The sequence below is a fragment of the Mesoplodon densirostris genome, chromosome 7 (genome assembly GCF_025265405.1).
Source record: "Mesoplodon densirostris isolate mMesDen1 chromosome 7, mMesDen1 primary haplotype, whole genome shotgun sequence".
Lineage (NCBI taxonomy): Eukaryota > Metazoa > Chordata > Mammalia > Artiodactyla > Ziphiidae > Mesoplodon > Mesoplodon densirostris.
The window spans coordinates 105,325,012-105,348,022 of NC_082667.1; the positions used below are offsets into that span (position 1 = coordinate 105,325,012).

General features: G+C 42.4%; 1 protein-coding gene across 2 annotated transcripts in view; it reads right to left on the reverse strand.

The window, feature by feature from the left end:
• PPP2R1B (protein phosphatase 2 scaffold subunit Abeta) overlaps window positions 1-23,011 on the reverse strand; it is a 36,825-nt gene that overhangs the window by 7,569 nt on the left and 6,245 nt on the right. Inside the window, exons 5-15 of one of the 2 annotated variants that reach the window (XM_060105410.1) lie at window positions 22,801-22,948; window positions 18,674-18,829; window positions 17,899-18,013; window positions 17,396-17,466; window positions 16,683-16,817; window positions 15,744-15,917; window positions 12,259-12,319; window positions 8,013-8,167; window positions 7,503-7,645; window positions 7,009-7,100; window positions 2,600-2,726 (exon numbers count right to left, since the gene is read on the reverse strand). In XM_060105410.1, the coding sequence (XP_059961393.1) occupies window positions 2,600-2,726; window positions 7,009-7,100; window positions 7,503-7,645; window positions 8,013-8,167; window positions 12,259-12,319; window positions 15,744-15,917; window positions 16,683-16,817; window positions 17,396-17,466; window positions 17,899-18,013; window positions 18,674-18,829; window positions 22,801-22,948 (1,377 nt within the window). Of the gene's footprint in view, window positions 1-2,599; window positions 2,727-4,218; window positions 6,597-7,008; window positions 7,101-7,502; window positions 7,646-8,012; window positions 8,168-12,258; window positions 12,320-15,743; window positions 15,918-16,682; window positions 16,818-17,395; window positions 17,467-17,898; window positions 18,014-18,673; window positions 18,830-22,800; window positions 22,949-23,011 lie in introns of those variants that run through there. The other variant, XM_060105409.1, reaches the window with a different exon arrangement.

The following is a 23,011-nucleotide window of genomic DNA, read 5'->3' on the forward strand; positions in this document are numbered from 1 at the left end:
AGAGGAGGGCAGATTTGGCCCATCGGTGCCTGCGAGCGTTATTTATGACGCTGCCCTCGATGTGAGTCTCCGAACCCGGGCTCGGCGTGGAGCCTGACTGTCCCTCGCAGCTGCTCCGTCCTGCAATAACAAGACTGACATCACTGTTGTCAGGGAAATGGTGTTTTGATTAAAATCACGTGACAGCTACTTCGGGATCCAATAAACAAATCCTCTGTTAACCCTCGCCTGACAGAGGCCCGTCAGCAGCTCTGTCGTCAGAGAGCAGCCCTTGGACCGTCCCCGAGGGCAGCCCCGCCCGGCTCGGAGGGAAGCCCACCGTCCGCCGCCAGGAAGGAGCTGCCGAGCTGACCCAGGGTGGGCAGGGAGCGCGAGACCGCCGCACCGCTCCCTGCACGAGGCGGGGGCCACGCGCGACATCCAGAGCACAGACGGCTCCGCGGACACCAAGGGCCAGTCTGGGAGGAACCAAGTAGACACCCTTCGCCAAAGGAACTGGCTCTCACCCCTTGGGGTCATTCCCTCTCGGACCAAGGGGCAGGCCAGAGCCCTGGGATATCGAATGGCTCCCGCGGGGCCCAGAGGTCAGTGGACATTGGAGGCAGTTCCCAGGGCTCTGGGGACCCTCTGACCCCGTCGGGGCAGATGGGCGAATTTGCTATGGGCCACGGACAGTGCGTGAGTGAGGGGTTAAGAACAATTTCTGGTTTGCAGTTGGATGACTTCCTGGATCACTCACTTGGCTGCTGGCCCCTGACACGCAGGGCTCTGCCTGGCAACAGTCAACTCCCTTTCATCTCACCCTCGAGTCCTCTTCCTTAAGTGAAACAAACGCGGGGAAGGCTCCCTGAGTCACGGGGCAGGGGATTTTCCTGGGTTAAGTGAGCTGAAGCCTCAGAGGCCTAGCAGCGCCTTGCCTCCGTTGCCAGAAAAGACGCCCAAGTAGACACGACAGGGTTGGGGGGAGTTTCTCGACCAGCTGAGAAACAGAGATGCCAGCACCTACCACGCTGCTGCGAGGATTCAGTGAGATTTTGCCAGGTGCCTGACAAGATGCCTGCACAGTTACCAAGGCTCGAGGCTCGAGGAACAGCAGCTAATACTGTTTCCCCAGTTTGTGGCCATCGGGGCCGCCTACAGACCTGGCAAGTCTGCCACGGAGGGGTCGCCTCAACCATTCCACTTGCAGATCAAAGGCAAACCGTGCACTTAATGGCATGGCCAGTTGACCCTGAGTGTAGGAAAACATAACTCCTTTCTTCCCAAGGAAGTCTGTGGCTTAGGTCTAAAAAGTTGTGACTATTATGCCTACTCTTTCGGCCACGGTCTCTTCTCTGAGGCCAAGTTCAGTGAAACAGAGGTACGGACGAAAGGGCCCAGGGCTGCTGCAGCTGTAAGCAGCGCTGTTACCTCGGCACTTCCTCCCGCGGGGGCAGCCACTGCAGGAACAGCCGGAGCTGCCGGCCCTGGGAGAACAGTGCCCAGCGCGGCAGGAAGGGGAGAACATTCTGAGATGAAAGACCGCAGTTCAGGGCCCGGACAAGAGCACACGGTTCGCGTGGCCCCAGTTCACAGAAAATGAAGGAAAAGCCATAAAGATTTATAAGACAAACTTTTTTTTTTAACATCTTTATTGGAGTATAATTGCTTTACAATGGTGTGTTTGTTAGTTTCTGCTGTATAACAAAGTGAACAGTTATACATATACATGTGTTCCCATATCCCCTCCCTCTGGCATCTCCCTCCCTCCCACCCTCCCTATCCCACCCCTCCAGGCGGTCACAAAGCACCGAGCGGATCTCCCGGTGCTATGCGGCTGCTTCCCACTAGCTATCTACCTTACGTTCGGTAGTGTATATATGTCCATGCCTCTCTCTCGCTTTGTCACAGCTTACCCTTCCCCCGCCCCGTGTCCTCAAGTCCGTTCTCTAGTAGGTCTGTGTCTTTATTCCCATCGTTAGAAGCTTCACCAAGCAAACCCACTGGAGTAGGTGCGAAAATACCATTATCTTCCAAATAAACTAACTGCAGCCTGACATCAGCACACGGCAGCCAGACCCTCTGTGCGGCTCTTCTGAACGTATCTGTAGGTCATAAATCACCCTCCTAACAAACAGCCCCAGGGCAGTGGCTGGCACCAACTTTGCTGAACTTGAACGTTGGCATACCTCCTCCAGAGGGGCGTCAAGTGAGTCCTGTAAAACATTCGGACTCTTACCCAGTAAAATTGACAGAAGTGTTTTTTTTCCTTGAATGGAAGTGACCACCTGAGAGGAACTGTAGCAAATGAGAACGGTCTATTCTGTGAGGTGAGTGGGAACAGCAGCTCTTCAGCCAACCACCTCTGTCCTCTGCACGCGGGCAGAGCCACACGAGGAACAGCGCTGGCAAGCCCACCCCACCCCTCAGAAAGCATTCCCAGAAGGAAGGACAAGAAGCAGGGCAACAGGCTTTAAAAATACACTCCCGTGGCCCTCAAAACGTGACCGTCCCCTCAGGCAGCGAGGTAAAGATCTGGCTTCGCCGCCTCGCTGGCTGCCCTCCGCCCACACCTCAGCCCAGGCAAGGGAAGGACTCAGGCCAGGAGTGTCTGCAGCACTTACCTTCCCGGTGTCCCCCCCCCGGCCCTCTGGGTCTCAGGAAGTGGTTCTTGTCAGCCCCAGGGGTGCTGGGCTCTTCACTGTCCTTCGCAGGAAAATCTAGCTTCCTCAGCCTTTGGGCCACCACTAGAGACACAGACAGCGGACTGTAACTGTCCCAACCAGGCCACATGCCCCTAAGCCCACCTGCGATGCCCCGGGTGTTCCAGCCCTGCGGTGGGGGAGCACATGGGTCTCTGGGCAGAGAGAGCTGGTTCACCCCAGGACCTGACTGAAGGTGCCTTTTCCTGGAGAGCCATGGAAAGTGCTACCCCGCAGGGCCGCTGGTACTGGCTGGGTGCTCCCCCAGGTCTGGGTCACTGACAGCCTACAGAGCCCCAGCCAGACAGAAAAGACCTGACTCCTTTCAGAACTGACGACATCAGTTTGAGACAACTCTGAATAAAGAAATGACTTGGCTTCTCTACCCAATGAGTAATTAAACTCTCTTCATCCTCCAGAAGATTTCCATCTCAACTGAACATTATATAATTTCCTGGAAACAGCAGGCTCGTGGAGGCAAAATAGTGAAGACTATTCTAGGTACAAAAAAAAAGGCTGGAGACATGTGAGTGAACAGGAGAGAGGAGCAAGGAACTGGATGGAAACAGGAATATGAGAGAATCAGAGAGAAACAATTACATAACATCAGAGCACAAGCGCTTCATTGTTCAGCCAAGGAGAACAAGGTGACGGCTCCTTCTCCCTCCAGTTTACATCCAGGCAGTGCAGAAAGGAGGCTTTAAGACAAGAATGCCAGGAGGGAAAAAAAAGGGTCAGAGGAATTTAAGTGAAAGGCAAGAAACGAGCACCCAACTTGTTTGGCCACCCTGCCCTGCCATCCCCAGGGGGATGGGACCAATGTGATTTCTACAGGAAAGATTTTTAACTCCGTAACAACACAGCGATTAATAAAATTGCAACAAGCCAGCATTACCACAGCCTAACCATTGGGTCAGGAATGACACATCTGATTCCCCTGGAGGTCCATGCAAGTATCTCGGATGCTTGGATAAGACAGCTCAAAGGTCAGGCTGTTGTCTCTGTTGAGTCAAGACAAGCTGTCCAGCAAAGACCCCCAGGGCCTAGGATCACCGTGGCCAAGCTGTGATATTTCTGTGAGCTGAGGGCTATTGTATCAACAAAGTCTCGTTAGAAACCATATATTAACCTGTTTCTTCTTATGAAACAGAATGCACTTCGGGTTCCTATCTTCATGGCAGCACAGGCAGACAAACAAGATCTGGTCTCTTAAGCCTGTGAGGGTTAAACCCCGTAAATACTGTAGAAAGAAACACTAAGGTGAATTCCGCGACTGATGAGACTTTCATTGACATATGTTGTATATATCTCTGCTCCACTTTCCTAGTCAATCAAGCAACTGCTGTAAACTGCCTAGGATGGATAAGTATGGCAGTGCTTAGTCCAGGCATTGGACAATCCAAGTGGAACGGGGACTGGAGAAGGGCCACGAAAAGCTCGTTTCTTAAAAGCAGTGAAATTCCTTCATTGTGTCAACAGGGTAATGAGAAGCAGTTTGGATGACTTGTTCCACACACAAAACACACCAGAGCACAGGTTTTAGAAATTAACTGAACATATTTTTATTGAGCACCTACTATGTACACCAGACACTGATCTAGGTGCTGGTGCTACAGATACAGCAGAAGACAAAACAGACAAAAATCCCAGCCCTTGCAGAGCTCCTGGAGCTTACATTCCAGTGAAATCAAGACAAGAAAACTAATCCATGGAGAAAATGACAAAGTTATGAGCCAAAGAACAATTCTTCTGAGGAGTAACAAAAGGGATTCCCTATTGTTTAAGTCAGAAAGAAACAATGAAGTCCCTTTGGGGTCACCCAAAAAGATAGGGCCCTGCTGAGCTCCCTGACCCAGCCTGAGAAAGCAATGGCTTGCTGTCTACCCTTTACCACAGTTTTAGGGTAGAGGTCAATGCACAGAGCTCCTCAGGGGGTCCACTAGGCCATTTAAAAGTCTATCCCCAAACCAATGGCATTTCCAACGAGAGGAAAGCAATGGTTGTGCAAATTTGTTTCAATCAAGACAACAGCCTCTCAAATATGAAATTCAGTGAAGACAAACAAAACCTGCAGGTAATAAAAAAACAAAAAGAACCACGAAACTAAAATTGTTTACAGCATAATAGTTTAAGATATTAAAATGAGAACGTAGAAAAGATTATTGCCTAGAAAAGTATTTCATCCTTAGCCCAAAAGTAATAAAATAGAAACATACTATAAACTAGCTTGGCAGTTTTAAATGCAGGCAGGTAATTCTGATTTTAAAAGTTCTGTTTTTCTAAGGTAAGACAAACTTGAAAGTATTTTGTCAAACTTGGTTTTATGAAATGGTTTAATGTACAAAGTTTTCTAGGAGTCTCCGGACCTTCACAAAACAGAAGAGGGCTCGCTGGGTTTAAGAGACTGTGAATGAAAGAAACAGACTGAAAACCAAAATGGAAACAAGCAAACTACACAGCGAGATGCACTGAGAGAAAAATAAGCTACAATAAAACCTCATTAATTAAAAATGCATTAGGGACAAGTTGAGTTTGATTAGGTGAAAAATGTTCATAAATTTGAAAGAAAAATATTTAAATTATCCATTAAATACATATGTATATATATCAAAGACAAAGAGTAAATTGAATGCATCTAAATAAAGGTGTGGCCTCACAAAGATCCTCACGGAACGTATTTTAATATAATTGAAAAGAGTGATTAGTAACTAGCATATCAAGTGGTAAAAGGGTGCTTTTTCAGGAGCGTTAAAGTTGTTTAAGTAGTTCAGACCCAACAGGCTTCCTCACGTACTATTAATTTGCTTCAGCAAACCCTTCAGCTTAACTCATTATCTTCAATTCCAGGAGGAACTAATGAGGTTTTACTGTAAAAGTAGAAAAACAAACATTTCAAATGATAAGATTCCAGCGTCACCTATACCAAAAAATTAGTAATGAAACTTCAGTTTGGAAAGCTACTACCGTACAATGTAGCAAGGACCAAATGTTCACCCAGCCAGAAGGAGAACCAGGTAAAGAGCAGGAAATCCTCACAGTGGATTATACCAGTGGTTCCTTTACTCATTAGAAATACAACTGCAATCTTACAATCAAACAGCAGAACCACTGCTTATTAGGAGGCGCTAAATTTTAAGCTTCTCAGCAGGGAGAAAGAAGAGGATCTTTGAACGCAGTCACAGTGGGGAGCTGTGGAAAATGAGTTAGGTTTCAACATGACACATTAGCAGAAAGATGCATCTGCACTTCAGGTTTCTGAATGACGTGATTACAGTCAAAATCGAGCAAAGAAAGACCAAAACAACCAATACATGAACCCTGAGCTTCCACATTCCCCTTTCAGGTGAGACAATAAGGCAGACCATCACTATCCAGGAAAATATGGCTCTCGCTACAGTTAGATCTCAATGTGTCTCCCAAGTGGAGGGCTTATCAAATAAGTTATTCTAAACCACGTATATTTAACTTTGGAATGATGGAGACACACAGATACACATAAACATCAAAAGAATCACTCTGTTCCACATCTGGGTCCAAACCTGTCCAGGCTTGGTGGAATATTAAGTGGCCGCGGCCTGATTAAACAAGGAGGATGCAGGAGGTCAGGTGGTGCTAAATAAATCATTAGGAGACAACCAAGAAATGACCGTGCAAGGGACAGGAATTGGTCACAGACAATAAGAACAGGTAAAATAGAATTATCCCAACAAGGAAGACAAGTAAAAAACAATCTTTAGAAAGAATCAAGTCACTGAAATTTGATTTCTTGCTAGTTGTTGCCATTTGTTCAGATGAGGTCTTGAAGGTTTTCCATTTTTTCTCTCCACCCAGTTCAAGAACACATGCACTAGAAATCTGTGATAAGAATTCAGCAAAGTCTTTCCCCTCCTGTTCTTCGTCATGCCAATGCGAGCACTAGAAAATTCCAAACAAAATCGAGTTAGTGGTACAGAAAGTTCATGAACTATCTATGCGAACATTAAGCACAACAGAAATGATCCAAAGGCATAAGACTATGTACGAGCTTCTCACTGTGGTCAGTTTCTTTACTCTGTCAGGCTAATCAAAAGTTAAACTTGAAAAACTTATTAAAATCCAAACAAAAAACTGTTCTTACCAGTAAGAACCATATCCCTACCCAGCCCTAGACATGGAATTGGGAAAATGGCCAGCTCAGTGGTGGGCCAAGAAGGTTCTACCCAAAGAGAAGACGAGCATTCCAGGAGCTTACCACCTCCCAGGTCCAGATGCTCAGCGCCTGGCCCACTTACCACCACTCATACCCCATTAGCCGAAGCAAACGCTGGAAGGCAGAGAACAGACATACCACTTATAGCTTCCTGTGCAAAGTACTTGACATCCACGTCTTCATCCTGGCCTAGCTTCTGTAGTACCGGCTTAACCTCCTCCTGCAAAGCACTAAAATGCAATGGTATCATCTGTGAGAGGCAGTCTTCTGAGCCAGAGAAATGCTTTATGGTGTGTGTGTATATATATATTTGCTCTATGGTAATTTTTAAAGTTTAAAATAAAAAAAAAATCTTAAAACACCTATAATATAAACTTGACAAGTATTAAATAATTTCTCAGGTTCTCTATAGAAGTAGCTTCGAACAATGATCTACATATGTACACAGCTTAAATATTAAAGTCAGAGTAGACACAATCAAAACTGGTTGTTAAATTACTCTATTATTTTCTTTAACCCATCCCACATCTTAGGTGAAGTGAAAATCACCGGATTTAATTTTAGCTATTTCTGCCTATATGACGTGAAATTTTAAAAGTATTAAAAAAAAAAGAATAATACTAAAATCTTACTCGGTATCTAGAATTGGTCCAATTTTCTGTAGCGATTTGGCCACATTGAATCGGACATTTGCTACTTGGTCTCTTGCCATTTTCAATACAACAGGCAGCATCTGCTTAGTGGTTATTTCCTGACCACAGGCTTCAGAGAGCACCTAGAAAAAGAAATAAGACAGCACATTAAAAACACTTTTGTTTTTCTAAATATCCCCAAATCTAAAGAGACAATATTTAATAAGAAAGTAACTGGCCAACAGGAAAATGTTTCTAGTGTGAGCATGTGAATGAAGGATACAAGGTAGCAAAGAATCCCAGAACTAGACCAGAATTCACAACTGACTTGACTACAGATTTTAACACAAACTGAAAAATTGACATTTTTCTCTCATCTCCTAACTGCCCAAATTAATCAGTATAAGAAATATAGTCCAAATAGAAGGCAACATATTCAGAATTCATAATACAGTACTGAACAACTGGTTTAACATCTGAGCTTAGCAATAACAGCTATGGAATACTTACATTAATGCAGAATAGAGTGGTCATCCTGTGCAGGTAATTAGGATCATCTGCCATTACTAACACTTTGGGAACGATGGTGTTTTGGGCCCACTCTTTACCAAACTTCTGAACTAGTTTCATGAGGTTGCTGGTGGCAGCTTCACGGATGGCGTACACTGCAGAAGAGGCGAAGATCATGCTGTGGTGCTGCTCACATCATGAGCATAACCTAGTTTACTTCTACTTACATCATCGTCAAAGGTGGACCAAAAATAAAACTTCAAGTGTAAACACTCCAATTTAGTCAGACTGCCATGGCAAGCATGCTCAGCCATGGCTCCTAGTATGCTGATTTGGTCTTATTACAGTTTCAAAATGTATAGAATGTCCAAGGAAAAGGGAGGTAAGGAGCTCGTTATACACATCATTAATTAATTAGCAAATATGAGTGCCAACTATGTGCTATGTGTTACAGAAAGAATGCATAAGATACTGCCCTCAAAGATCACACACTTTAGCAGAAAAATGAAAGCTAATGCATTCCAAGAAGTCATGTGATCTAAGATTGATTATAATGAAGCATGAAATTGTATACTAAAGACCCTGAGGGCTGTCGAAGTTTAGAGGACAGAGAACAGGGAGATCTGGGAAGCCTTCGGGAAAGAGAGGCCTTCCACTGGGCCTTAAAGATTAGGGAGGATTTGTGTAAATGGAGAAGAGGGGAGGAATTCCTGGAAAGGCCAAAAAAATTTACCCACGGCACAAAGGAAAAAACGGAAATCTGGACGACTGTGAGGTTGAACAGTTAGGGCGGAGCCAGAACACAGAGCATCGTGAGAGCTAAATTTAGACTCTGTAAGAAAACCAATGATGGGTTTTTAAAGCAAAGTTGTGACCCTATGACCAATGTGGTATTTTAGCAAGATTATTCCAGCAGCAGCAAGAACAGCTGAGAGAATGACAGAGAGGAGGTTATTTAGAGGCCTCTGTTGTCATCTATACAACGGCAAATAAAAACTTAAGACTGACTTGCCTCTTTTTCCCTTAAAAATGTTTGTTGAGACAACATGTCAAAGGTCTTCTATGAATATATGTGCCTGCTTTAACCTCATAATTCCCGACGAGGTCATTTAGCAAAGATGTCATAAATCTAGATAATAAAGGCCTGAGCTACGATCTTCTCAACAACTAGTTGCTACGTACAGCACTCAACAAAGACCGGTGTGGCAATGCTTCACTCTACGTGTCCGATACGACTCAAAATTGGGGCTTGGATAACAAATCTAGAGTGGTGGGTACTGACTCCTTATTCCACTTCTCTCTCCGGATGGGCCCAACCCTCCTGGGTGATAGCTGTGGCTTGACCGCTATCCAAGCCACAGCTCTGATCCTGGACAACGTCTACAAGGCTTTCAGACAGGAAATGCCCCGCTCTCCCCAGCCCATAGATCCTTTTAGGCAACGCCACTGATGAGAACAGGCAAGACAGCTTAGCCAAGGAACTATATAATTTATTACCAACACGCAACCTGACCAAAGCCTGTGGGAGCAGCAACCTGCCAGGAATATCTAGAAGCACTCGCTAAGGAGCAGCTCAAGTGAACTGTTTTACCCCTAACACAAATTCCCTCCCTTCACACTCACACTCTTTGTCTTGGGCACACCGTCCCCCCCCCCCACCAACCTCTTCCCATCTGTGTCTTCTCCTCTCACTGTTTTTTTTATTTGCTTGAGATTTTTCTCATCCTAAGGCCATTACCACAGGGAAGGGATCTCACTGCCAGAGTAACCAGAGACGGAGCCCTCGGCCTTGACCCAGACCTTAACTGCACTCAACTCTACTTGGCCAGATGCCTACTATGTTCTTGGCTTCTCTCAATTTTGCTGTGAAAAGAATGCAAACCACTCCACGGTTCTGCCTCTCCTCTCTGCTTGTTTTGTCTCTCTCCCTCCCTCTTCTTCCCTCTCCCCTCAAGGTCTGGCTGACTTGCAACATTCCTCTGAATTTCTAACACACTCTATATGCTCACTAACTTTGGTACTTTTCCCTTCCTCCTATAAAAAATAAATTCCCCCTCTAAATTCCTCCCTCTCGTCAATACTATCCACTCAACCGTGGGAAGAGAAGTAAGTGATGCTGCTTTCTTCCTTATACTTCTCTGGATTTTTCACAATATCCTTTTAGTAGTTTAATAAGCAGAAAAAAGTTTCCAAAAATTTAATTGATCATTGATCACTACACGGCAGTTATCTAAAATGTGAAAACAAAACCCCATGTGATTAAGTATAGAACAATTTCAGAGCTGACATTTCATTGGTTCAAAGAATTTCATTGGTTCAAAGTTGCAATGCCCACTTAAGTATGCTGCTGCAGAAAAAGACACAAAGGTCTCTGTTGCTCCCAAATTGGAAAAAAAAAAATCAGAGAAAAGAGGACGTATTAATTAACCTGCATTGACAGAACAATCCTACATGGAAAAGGTGTCAGGAATTCAATTCTTCGTGGAACAGGAGGATTTTAAAAGTTCTTCAAAATATATCTAGAGTACTAACTTTCAAAGAAAGTATGGACTGATCTGGGACTCACTAACATTAAATATTTATCAGAAATAATATAAACACTTTATTTCTAAAAAGAGAAGACTGCCTTTCCTATGATTTGCCAAACCTCAGTTTCACTTAAGAAGAAAAAAAATTAAGCCATAAAAAGGTAACTTTGGAGGACAAGAAAAATAGAAATAAAATCTTCACAATCTAGTTTGAAAACAATGAAATTATCTACATATATACGCCTTTATGAGATTTGCACATTTTTTTCACACCCCTCCTCTTCACTTCCTTAACCATATGATCTCCCATATGATCCAACTATGCCCTCAGCAAAACCACCTACATGTACAAGCAGACACAACATCCCCACTCCTCCCAAAGAGTCACCCATAAGCACCCACAGATACGTTCAGTACATAAAGTATATATAAGAAGCTGTGGAACTGAAGCAGGATACCCATCTTATCCACCAAAATATTGAACCAAAGCTCACAGGACATTGTAAGTCCTCAGGGCCCTCATCTGAACAGATCACAGACCACACCGAAGCTGCCAGGTCTAGACATGGGGCTGGCACTGGACCTCACTGCTACAGAGGGAACCCCTCCTACCCACTTCTGCCCAGCAGACAAGAGGAGATACCCAGACCTGAGACTTTGTCAAAAAGTCAACTGCTGGGCCTCCCTGGTGGCGCAGTGGTTGAGAGTCCGCCTGCCGATGCAGGGGATACGGGTTCGTGCCCCGGTCTGGGAGGATCCCATATGCCGCGGAGCGGCTGGGCCCGTGAGCCATGGCCGCTGGGCCTGCGCATCCGGAGCCTGTGCTCCGCAACGGGAGAGGCCACAACAGTGAGAGGCCCGCATACCGCAAAAAGAAAAAAAAAAAAAAAGTCAACTGCTAACAAGTTAACATGAAGTGGCTTTATATAAAACATGAATCGCCTTGTATATTTTGATAAGCAGCAGTTCCAGCTTTTATTTGTAACACAGTATGTGGCACTAGCGGAAAAAGATTCTGTGACTGTTGAAATGAATTATGCTATAAATGCAAAGAAAAGGTAAAATACTAAAAAAAATCTATTTTCTAAATGCTGTCCTATCTGACCCTGCCCTGAGTTCTCAGCTCTCCCTCTCTTAGTATCATGGCAGCAGCAGCCAGGGTACAGGAAGTAAGCATGCCTTTCACGCAACCAAAAATCTGGGACCTCTCTATCCTAGGTCACAGCTGACGTCTTCCACTCCTAGACACCTTTATTGCACCACTGCATACCTCCTTCTCTATGTCACCTCAAAGAAGACAAGTAGCCATTTCTTCCCCCTAGCCCTTTCTTTTGATTCCAATCCCTGTCCAACCCAGTCTACAGTGGCTGAAGACACAAAGATGGCATGGCCGAGTAGAGGACCTTGAGGTAAGAAAGGAATGAATATATGTGTAAAAGAGACAGTCTGAAAATAATGTAATAGAATGAGTGAGAAATAGGGCAAACAGACTTTTCAGTGAAGAAAATAAAATTTAAGAGAGAAAAAAACTGGGAGAAAATTGAAATGTCCAACTTGTGCTCAGAAAAAGCTAACTGGATTTTAATGAAAGCCTGTCTTCATCCCTGTACTGGTAAAACAAAATATGGTCAGATTGGGATTCCTTTCTAAAAAGGAAATATATGAACAAAATGGGATATATGCAAAAACATGGGCCTTCCATTAACTTATTTACTTACCATGGTCCCCGAGCCAGGCCATACATAAAGAATTCAGCTTCTCATCAAAGAATTCCACACCCTATGGATACAGAAGATTCCATTAACAAACGTCTCCAAAGTTTAAAAATCAAGATGTACTGTTTATATGACACCAATGTGACCTGAAAGCTAAAAAAAAACGACTTATTTCCAAATAAGCTGAATTCATGGACCAGCCAGAAAAAGAATACCATGAGATGTGATTTACAAACTGTAAACCTGTTTTTATTGGACAGAAGTCATAAAGAAGAGCAGAAGTGAGACGGCCCAGGCATTGCTGAGTGGGAGAGAAGTGAGTGGCCTGGAGCCAGATGCAACGCTGCAGATGAGCAGGAAGAGGGCAGCGTGCACAGGCTGCCAAACCAGCCCTAGAATATTCGTAAAAATGAATCACCAGGAAAATACCAGTCAGTAACATTAATAATTCTCAAATTTTCCCCCTTTTGGTTAATATCATAATAAATCCTTAAGGATAAAGAACCCGACATCAAGAGACAGACTTATCTCCAGCTAAAGAGAGTACTCTGGGATCCATGGGAGAAAGCAGAGAGAGAATAAAGCAGGCACAAGAGTACAGTGAAGTGGTCCCAGCACAGTCACAGGGGAACCATCCTACTTCTCTCCACCACTGCTCTCCCCCTCAGCGGTGGCCGCAGCAGCACAGGCTGCAGACAAGCTCCTCGAGCTGATTCGCACAGACCCAGCACCCTGGGACTTCACATCATGTGGGCGATCGCTGTGAACTGTGCTTTCCTAGCACCTTCCTCTTGAGGTCTACGCGTTCACAGTCTTCAGCTTCTTGGGATCCTAAGAAGTTTCTGACCAGTGATTATGTAGTTTCAATAAAGAAATGTAGTTAAAGTGCTTTGAATATATGATAAAATGGCTTCATAATACTAGATTAGGAACAGGCTTTATTTTAGCCCACCCTTAGATTATTACCATGTCTGCTCTCAAAGACTTACTTTTCGTTTCAGATCATGGATTTTTCTTGAGTCTTAATTAACTTTTATTCCCTGATTCTTGTGGTTTAGCCTTACATTCACTCACCATGGTCCATAAGCCAGGCCATACATAAAGTCTTGAAATAATTTTATAAATTGACTACCTGAAATAAGTCTTTACGAAAAAAAAAACAAGTCTTTACGGATTTTTTTAAAGGATAAAATATATAATAATAACAAGAAGTTGAAGTTGTATAACAAAATGTTTCTGACGGATGCATGTCACCTCTGCTAGACAAGCGTGAGGCAGCCAAAGTCACCAGGTGCCTGTTTCTATACTCCTCCGGAGAGCCACCAACCTTTGCAGGCTTCCCAGGTCTGGGAGGGACAGAGGTTAAAGAAATGGCACTAAAATTCACCCTCCCTTCTGGACAGTTACTTCAATCTTTAGCAAACCAGTTAAGCAGTGCTGCTTTCGACTCTGGAGAGGTGATTCATGACAGTCACCAGTGAAGAACAGAAGATGACTCTCAGTACTTGGGAACGGCAGAGGGGAAAAACTGGCAGGATGACTTTGCCTGACCCCATTAGCTATACAGGTATCCTCCACTTTTCGAAAGTTCACTTTATATCACTTCACTTTTACAAAAAAGCTGTAGAACAATACGTGTCTTCACTAACCAAAAGAAATCTGAAGGGGATTTTTTTAACAAAAAAGGTGAAAACAGCATTCAGCATTTGTTTTGCAGCGAGTCAACGAGCCCTTCGACAGGCAGTGTGCACCACAGCAGCAAGAGTGGCCCCGCCAAGCTCCTTCCCCTAGAACTACACTCAGCATCTCAGCATCAGGCCGCCGTTGCTTTGAACTGTGCCTGTGAGCATCTGTGCTTTATCTTGATTTACTTCCTGTATCTGTTAGCAAGATGTGTCCTAAGGTAATTGCTTCTTCGCTTTACGCCATTTCAGCTTACAAAAGCTTTCTTAGGAATGCTCTACTTTCAAGCAGTGGGGGAAACCTGTACACTGATAATCTTTGGCATCCATTTTGAAGAATGGGACACTTCAAATTTGATAAAACATATGACATCACGCACAAGACACATTTCATAAACTAAGTATACCAAAATAACAATACAAATTCAGTGATCCAAGAAAAGAAAAAATAAGTCCCATATGCTATGATATGAAAGGAAGAGAAGTGGGGTTGAAAGAGGGGAAACAAACTGTAGTAATGTGGGCTATAAACTGACATATTACGAGCTTTCTCAAAAAATTTTCAGGTATTCATTTTCTCAACAATCAACAAATGTTAAGTGCCTGATTAATGCCAGGCACTATGGTAAGCACTGGAAATAAAACACTGAACACAGTCCCTGCCCTAAAAGAGATCAGCTGTCTATCTCCTCAACTAGATTTTAACAGACAGTTATAATATACTATAGTAAGTGCAACCAACATGGTGAGGGCACATCAAATTTAGAACTGACGAGGCTATCTACTAAAAAAGAAAGGGAAGGATGTGGCTATAAAACCCAGCACTGAAATTTTAATTAATTTGAGATCAGTACAACTATCCATGAATCTCAAACAGTAATGTGATAATGTGGACTTTGGCCAAAATATTAGCATTACAAACTTCAACACTCCTTTTTTATATGGAGAGCCCTCAACTCCCTTTAACCAGAATGTAGGAAAAGTGGTAACCAGAGACATTTTGCGCAGAACATAGGCAAACAGGGAAGCCTCCCTGAACAAAAGTCAAAACGGATTTATCTCAAAACCATACTTCCCTTTCTTCTGAGATAAATATTCCTTAAATCACAGAGACATTTAGTAGCACAAAATCTATGTGACATATACCAAGAAATTAATTATATTCTTCTATGGCTTTGCTTTCAGACAGTGGGGAGGTGAAATGTGCTTCTATAATACCTTTTTACTAGAAGTTAATGCAGGGCTTCCCTGGTGGCGCAGTGGTTGGGAATCCACCTGCTAACGCAGGGGACATGGGTTCCAGCCCTGGTTGGGGAAGATCCCACATGCCACAGAGCAGCAAAGCTCATGCACCACAACTACTGAGCCTGCACTCTAGAGCCCGCGAGCCACAACTACTGAGCCCACATGCCACAACTACTGAAGCCGATGTGCCTAGAGCCTGTGCTCCACAACAAGAGAAGCCACTGCCATGAGAAGCCCGCGCACCGCAACGAAGAGTAGCCCTCGCTCGCTGCAACTAGAGAAAGCCCGTGCGCAGCAACAAAGACCCAATGCAGCCAAAAATAATAAATAAATAAAATTAAATTTTAAAAAAAGAAAGGATATGTAAAGTTAAAAAAAAAAGAAAAGAAGTTAATGCACTGATGAAAATGCAAACTACTCTACAGGCAACTAAGAGAGACCATACTTTCATGAGTCTAAATGAACGTAACCATAGGAGCTCTTTGGGCCTCCTACTTGCCACGGTTAAATCTGCTCCACTATCTGATGCTATCCTTCGGTTCACAGAGCACCCATACTCACCAGCTGGCCTGCCAGCAGTGGCATATATTCAATGATGGCCAGCCGGACCCTCCATTTGGCATCTTCAGCCAGCTCCACTATGGCAGGAAGGAGTGATTGAGAGAGCTGCCGGATTCCAATCACTTCATTTACACAATCCAAATTGGAGATGATGTTCAGACGAACTTCAGGACACTGCAAGTACACAAGCCCCAAAAGACCACATGTAAAGATCAAGTTCTCTGCCCAGTATTCTCCTACCAACACAATGAGTAAATAAATTTTAAAATAAGAAAGTATTGACTCAGGTGAAAAAAGTATTGTCTTGGGAGAAATACTTAACACTGAGTACACAAATAATTCAAAGCACATAATGTAACTGATCTTAACCAGAACTTTCAATGAAAAATCTATAGAAAGGTAAAGGGCATAGGCTATGAAATCAAATTACATGCATTCAAGTCCCAGATCTACCACTGCTGAGACACTGGGTAAGTTATTTTACCTCTGTGCTTTACCTTCTTCATCTGTAAAATGGGAATAATAATAAGACCCACCCTCCTAAGACTGTTGTGAGAATTACATGTAATAATAATACATGCAAAGCATTTATGATCATGCCTGGTACATGGTGTTAATAAATATTAGCTAATGTTATAATTTTGATATTATTATATTTATACTTAAATGAAAGAAACTTATCAAACAAAGATCCATTAAGTTTAAAGAGAAAAAAAAAAGCAGCGAATATAAGCAGGAATTAGGCAGAGAAGATGGAAAGACATTTTTAAGTCTGTATCAAATGGCCCATTTTCTGGGGAACTTATAACCCCATGCCCAAACACTGTCAATGGTTTAAAATAAGTCACTTTTTTGGGTTCTATCTCAGTGAGACACCAAACAAAAACCAAACCAAATCACTGACCATCAAAGGACAACAAAATTTATAGCCAGACTTACCTCATCCTTTAACTGAGCTAAAAAAAGAGGTAGAAGATGTTCAATGGTATTCCCTTTGCCCAAAATCGTAGACAATCCCATAATTACAGAAGCTAGAGCCGATTTGACATGTTGATTTGTATCAGATACTAATTCCTAAAACAAAATCAAAATTAAAAGCCTTTCTTTTTTTTGCAAGACAGTAGACACTTCCATACCATTTCACAAGGAATTTTAAAAGACAGCACTATTTGGGCTTCCCTGGTGGCGCAGTGGTTGAGAGTCCGCCTGCCGATGCAGGGGACACGGGTTCGTGCCCCGATCCCGGAAGATCCCACATGCCGCGGAGCGGCTGGGCCCGCGAGCCATGGCCGCGGAGCCTGTGTGTCCGGAGCCTGTGCTCCGCAACGGGAGAGGCCACAGCAGTGAGAGGCCCGCGTACAGCAAAAAAAAAAAAAAGACAGCACTATTTCAGTATTGATTAGTTGATAAAGTTTCCTCAGACCATCTGTCAAATAATATAAACCTATGCACCAAAGAGCACTTTACACTTATAAAGCACTAATAAGTAATAAATAACAATGTCACATGTTAACATATCTGTCCCATTCTTCCCTGGTCCATGTTTAAACTCAAAGAGCTTTAAGGGAATACTAATACAAACAAAAACTGAGGTAAGGTTTACCTTCATATAAGGCAAAGTGAAAAAAAAAATAAACTAAAGTTAGGTTTACCTTTATATAGGGCAGAATTTGATTCATAATTATGGTCTCTCTACCTTCCATGGGCAAGTTCTCACAAAGTTCTAAAAGAGATAAATAGAAAAAAAAAAAAGCTTACATAGAGCCATTACAAGGAGCCAAATGAAGAAATTTAACCGGGTTTATCAACAGTTTCAAGTTAAATCAAATCATATGTTTAAGCAAGTAAGCTCCAAGGAGGAAAACTGGCTTATTTTAAATGCACTTTTTGGTCAATCTATATGCCACTGTGTACCACACCAATCCAACCTTGAAATGCCTTTTTTTTTTTCCCTAAAAACAGAAACAGGGTAACACAGCTGTTTGGTTTTAAATATAAAGGGAGTAGCTTTATGTGACAATGTAACATTTCAACACATTAAAATCATCTCTATTTACTTGAAAACATAATCTAGAACAAAAAAATACAAATTCACTGACATAAAAAATGCACCAAAGTGAATGACATAAACTACAACATAAACTGATGCCTTAACCTTTTACTTTGTGGGCAGCAGCTGCTCGGACTTCAGCTTCACAGTCTTTGAGTAGGTTCTGAAAGGCGGGGATGAGGTCGTTTAGGGTGATTTTGGGACCCACAGCTTTCTGGAGCTATAAAAGAATTTGTACAGGTTTTAATGTATTCTAAACAAAATAAGTAACATGAACACACAAAACAGCGCAATCTTCAAGTATAGACAGTCCCCAACTTATGATCGTTTGACTTCAGATTTTTCAACTTTAGGATGGTGTGAAAGCAATACATGTTCCGTAGAAACCAAACTGCAGATTTTGAATCTTGATCTTTTCCCAGGCTAGTGATATGCAGTACAGTCCTCCCGTGATGCTGGGCAGAGGGAGGAAGCCCCAGCTCCCGGTCAGCCGTGCAGTCACGAGGGGACACAACCGATACATGTAAAACCATTCTGTTTTCCACTTTTAGTACAGCATTGAATAAATTACATGAGATATTCATCACTTTATTATAAAATAGGTATTGTGTTAGTTGATTCTGCCTAACTGTAGGCTAATGTAAGTGTTCTGAGCACATTTAAAGTAGGCGAGGCTAAGTTATGAGGTCCAGCAGGTATTAAATGCACTTTCAGCTTGCAATGGGTTTACCGGGACATAACCCCATCCTGAGTCCAGGAAGATCTATATATGTTTTTGCCACGAGAACTTCCAATTCGGAAATTTTTGGTACAACAGCGAATCTGTGGGTTTCTGGTTTGTTTCTTTAGTACTCAAAAAATGTCAGTGCAACAACTTTACCTCTGAAAATTTGTCAGCTACCATATAGCGAACTCGCCAAGATTTATCTTCTGCTGCTTGTCCAAGTGTAGGCATCACCAAAGCCTCAAGGTCATCCTCAGAAAGTAACTGAGCAATACTGACACAAGCTTCCACAGCTAGGAGGCGCACTGAATCCTAGTGAACAAAATTCCTTTCCGTTAGTCAGATAATATTTACTGAGAGCCAGGCGGCAGTGTGTGGTGTGTGGTAGTGCCGTGGGTATCATTTAATTAAAAAAAAACAACCACACTATATGCAGCTCATGTCTTTATGTCTTGAAACAGCTGCTCCCTTTGCCTGGAATGGCAGGCATGTCAAAGCCATAAAGGCAGCAATGACTGTTCTCTGAGCGAACAGCAAAGTAGTGACGTTCGTTAGAGTGCAGGATTTTTATTAAGGAAAATGAAAATAAAATGTGAAGATTAAGTGAAAAAAGAAAACATTTTAATGATGTCTCTAAATCCTTACTATAAGAAGTTGAGGGATAAAAATGAAAACAATGCTTGTACAAGTTGTTTACAACAGATCAGAACAGAGAGAGAGAATAGGGGATAAGGGTAAGGGAATGACAGGAAGCTCAGTTTGCAAAATACTCATTGTAGGATGGCAGTAATAGGAGTTTAGGCATGAGATAATGACTTGGAAAAAATACATAGAAAAACAAATTTTAAAAGTAATTAAAAAAAACATTCAATTTAAATGTTGATGATCAAGGACAGAATAACTTTGAAGTAGCCAAGCATAGAAAACCCAGCAGAAAAAATTAGGTATGGGATTAATGAACTCAGCTTCCCAAATGTAAACCACCAAGTATCAACATAGTACCTATATGTCCTTTGCAGAAGTGGAAGTATATAATTAGACAAATCAATGAAAAATAGGGAATGGAGACTACAGATTTGGGAATCATAAATATATTAGCAGGAACTGAAAATACATAAACATCTGAGCACCCAGAAGAAACAAGACAAAAATTTTAAGAGTATGTGTGTGTATATATACACATATAAATATTTTATATATGTAACATTCCTATATGCGTATATCTAGGCATGTGCAAAACACACAAGGGATAAGAGCGACTCCAACTTTCTGAAACACTACACGTTTACAGATCAACAATAACTTACCCTACGCCCAAGATACTCACTACTCTATCTAAAGGAACAGGCTAAAATAAGGCAGAACTAGCTTCTTGGTAGTGGCTATACAGCTATTTTCAGATTCCAAAAATTATGAAGAATCAAGGGATTACCATCATCTATGGAAATATATACCCATCAATATTTGTTCAATTAATCAACTGCTTCTCTTCCAGAACTCCTGATTTTCTTCCCTATATCTGCTACTCCTCCCAGAATCTTCTCCATCTCAGCAGTGACACCAGCATCCACCCAGCTGCTCAAGCCAAAAATCAAAGAGATCTTGATTCCTCTTCCCTTCATCCAATTCAATCACAGTTCTACTGACTACCTCCAAAACTATCTCCAGTTTCTCTCCATCTTCACTATACCACCCTAGTTCACCACTGTCTCCTGTCTGGATTATTACAAAAGTCTCCTAACTTGTCTTGCTGCTTCTACTCTCAACCCCACCTTACAATTTAGTTTCCACCCGGAAGCCAGAATGATCTTTTAAAAATGTAGATTACATCAAATCACACCGCTGCTTAAAAATCTCGGTGTATTCTCATTCCACCTAGAAAAGAAAATCCAAACTCTACACCCTGGTTTAAAGGTCCCCCACAATCTGGTACCTGCTTATCTTCTCCAAACTCATCTCTGTCCCTTTCGCCCACTATGTTCTAACCTCAGGGCCTTTACACTAAGTGTCCTCTCTTCCTGGAATTCTCTTTTCCTGGAGCTCTGACATCCTAGGAAAGGGCATGGCTGGCATTTTTCTTTCATGTCTCAGTTTATGCCACCTCTTCACGGTCCTTCTCTGACTAACCAGTCTAGAGGGTGCCCTACAATCACTCCCCACCACTGTGTCACCCAACTCTATTTTCTTCATAGTATTTATCCCCAATGTTTTGTTTATTATCTGTTTTCCTTCATTAAATTGTAAACTCCATGACAGCATGGTCCCTGTACACCCTGTTTAACACTGTAAACCAGCACTAGAACAGTGCCTGATATGTAGAAGGTGCTTGATAAATACTTTCTCAATGAATGACTTAAGGCAGGAGCAGCAATTCTATCAGTAGTCAGAGTGAATATACACACACGTATTTTACAACTAAGCACAATATTTTTTTGAGCATCCATTGCTGCTAATACCACAACTAGACGTATCTCTTGATGAAAAGTAACCTCCACCTACGAAGTGATTTTATTGCCCCCAAAATATCAAACCTAACTCTCCTTAAGCCTTTAGATCAGAGCTGGGGCAAGTGCTGGCCAAATCTGAAAAGCAGCAAGTTTCTGTAAATAAAATTTTACTGGAACGGCACCATGCCCATTAGTTTACATATTATAGTGTGCTACATACAACAGCAGAGCTTTGTAGTTACAACAGAGACTGTCTGGTCCACAAAGCCTAACATATTTACTATCTGGCCCTTTCACAAATCTCCACTCTAGATTCAACTACCAATTTTGCAGGACAAAAGAAAATGTTAAATTATACCACTGGAAATGTACTCAACGAAATCTCAAATGAGGATTCTAAACCTGTACTGTCCAATGCGACAACCACTACCCACTCACTACCTACTTCTGTGTGCCTGAAATGTAACTAGTGCCACATGTTTAAAGGATAGTTATTTTGGATATATTGGGTTAAATAAAATATATTATTAAAATCAATTTCACCTGTTTTTTACTTTTTAAAACGTGGCTACTACAAAACTTAAAAGTAACAGCGGCTTACATTGTATTTCTGTTGGATAGTGCTGTTTTAAACTATACCGTATGAGTAATAAAAATGCAAAGAGAAGTAAGGAGGTGGTTACCACGAAAGTCAAGATGAAGTGTTAGTCTTAAGGGGGTGGAGAGCGAGGAGTGGGAACTGGGGAGCGGGGTTGTGCTTGGGAGGGAGCCCGTGCTGGGCTTCCGGGGTAGTGGCTGTCGAAGTTCTATCTCCTTTCATGGATGAAAGTTACAAGATGACATTGACTTGTAATGATTCATTAAGATGCATATTCACTTTGTGCTGTTTTCTATATATTATTTTAATAAATTAAAAAAATTATTTCGAAAGATTTACCATCTTTAGATCTAGAAGCTGAAAATAAGACTCATGGGTATGTATCTGCCGCTCTTGACCCTGTACACATAAAGTGATTCTAGGGCAGGAGCTAGGCAAAACCTGACGGGCTCTTCTTCTGGAGTCCAGGAAGTCTGGGGGCTGATCCTCCAAAGCACCATACAGAGAGGCAGTGCAGCTTAGCAGTGAAGGCCGTGAACTCTGGAGGTAAACTGCCTAGGCTCAAATCCCCACTCCAACACTGCTAACTATGCAACCTTGAGCAAGTCACTTCAATTTCCTGTGCCTGTTTCCAATTATGTAAAATGGGGTATCTACCTAATGGGGCTGTTGGGAGGACTGAATTACTTCCCATATGTAAACCACTTAAAAGAGGCTGAGAAAGATTTATTGAGGTGCTTGCTAGTGTATTATTATTGCTATTTCTACACCAGTGAGATCCAGATCCTTGGATTTATAACTGCTATCAAGTGAAGTCATCCTATACACTCACACAGGGGATGCAGAGGGTCAGACAGCTTTCCCAGTACGTGCTATGCTTGTTTATCTGAAAGCCAAACATTCCAGGAAACATTACTCTCCCATGACAATCCAGCCTGCAGTGCCCAAAGGTATGTTACCCTTTAATGCAGCTTTGGTCTTCCTTTCTAATTATGGCTCCCGTTTCCTCTTTGACACCCCCTTCCTTTCAACAGCTGCTAATGTAAAAGAAAACTGTGGTCTGGTTAAGAAAGAATTATAAGGACACTGAGATGGGTCATATTAAACTTTATCCAGGCCAGAATTAAGTATTAATTCTGCAAAAAGGATCCTACCATGAGAACCAAAACACCCAAAGAACTTCTTAAAATTTTAAGAGGAGCGTATCTGTGTACTTTAATTACTAAGAGTTAACCTACCTGTTCATCGGAAGCTAGATTAGTGAACAATGGAACAATTTCACTTTTCACACTGTCTAATTCCAAAACTTTTGCAAATTCACCCAATTTGGAAGCAGCAGCACGTCGTACCATTGGTGTGTCATCTGAGCACAAGGAACGGAAGTGCCTGCAGCAAATAAAATAATGAAGGTATTTCCTGTCAAATGCCATTGATTAAGCATCCCCCAAC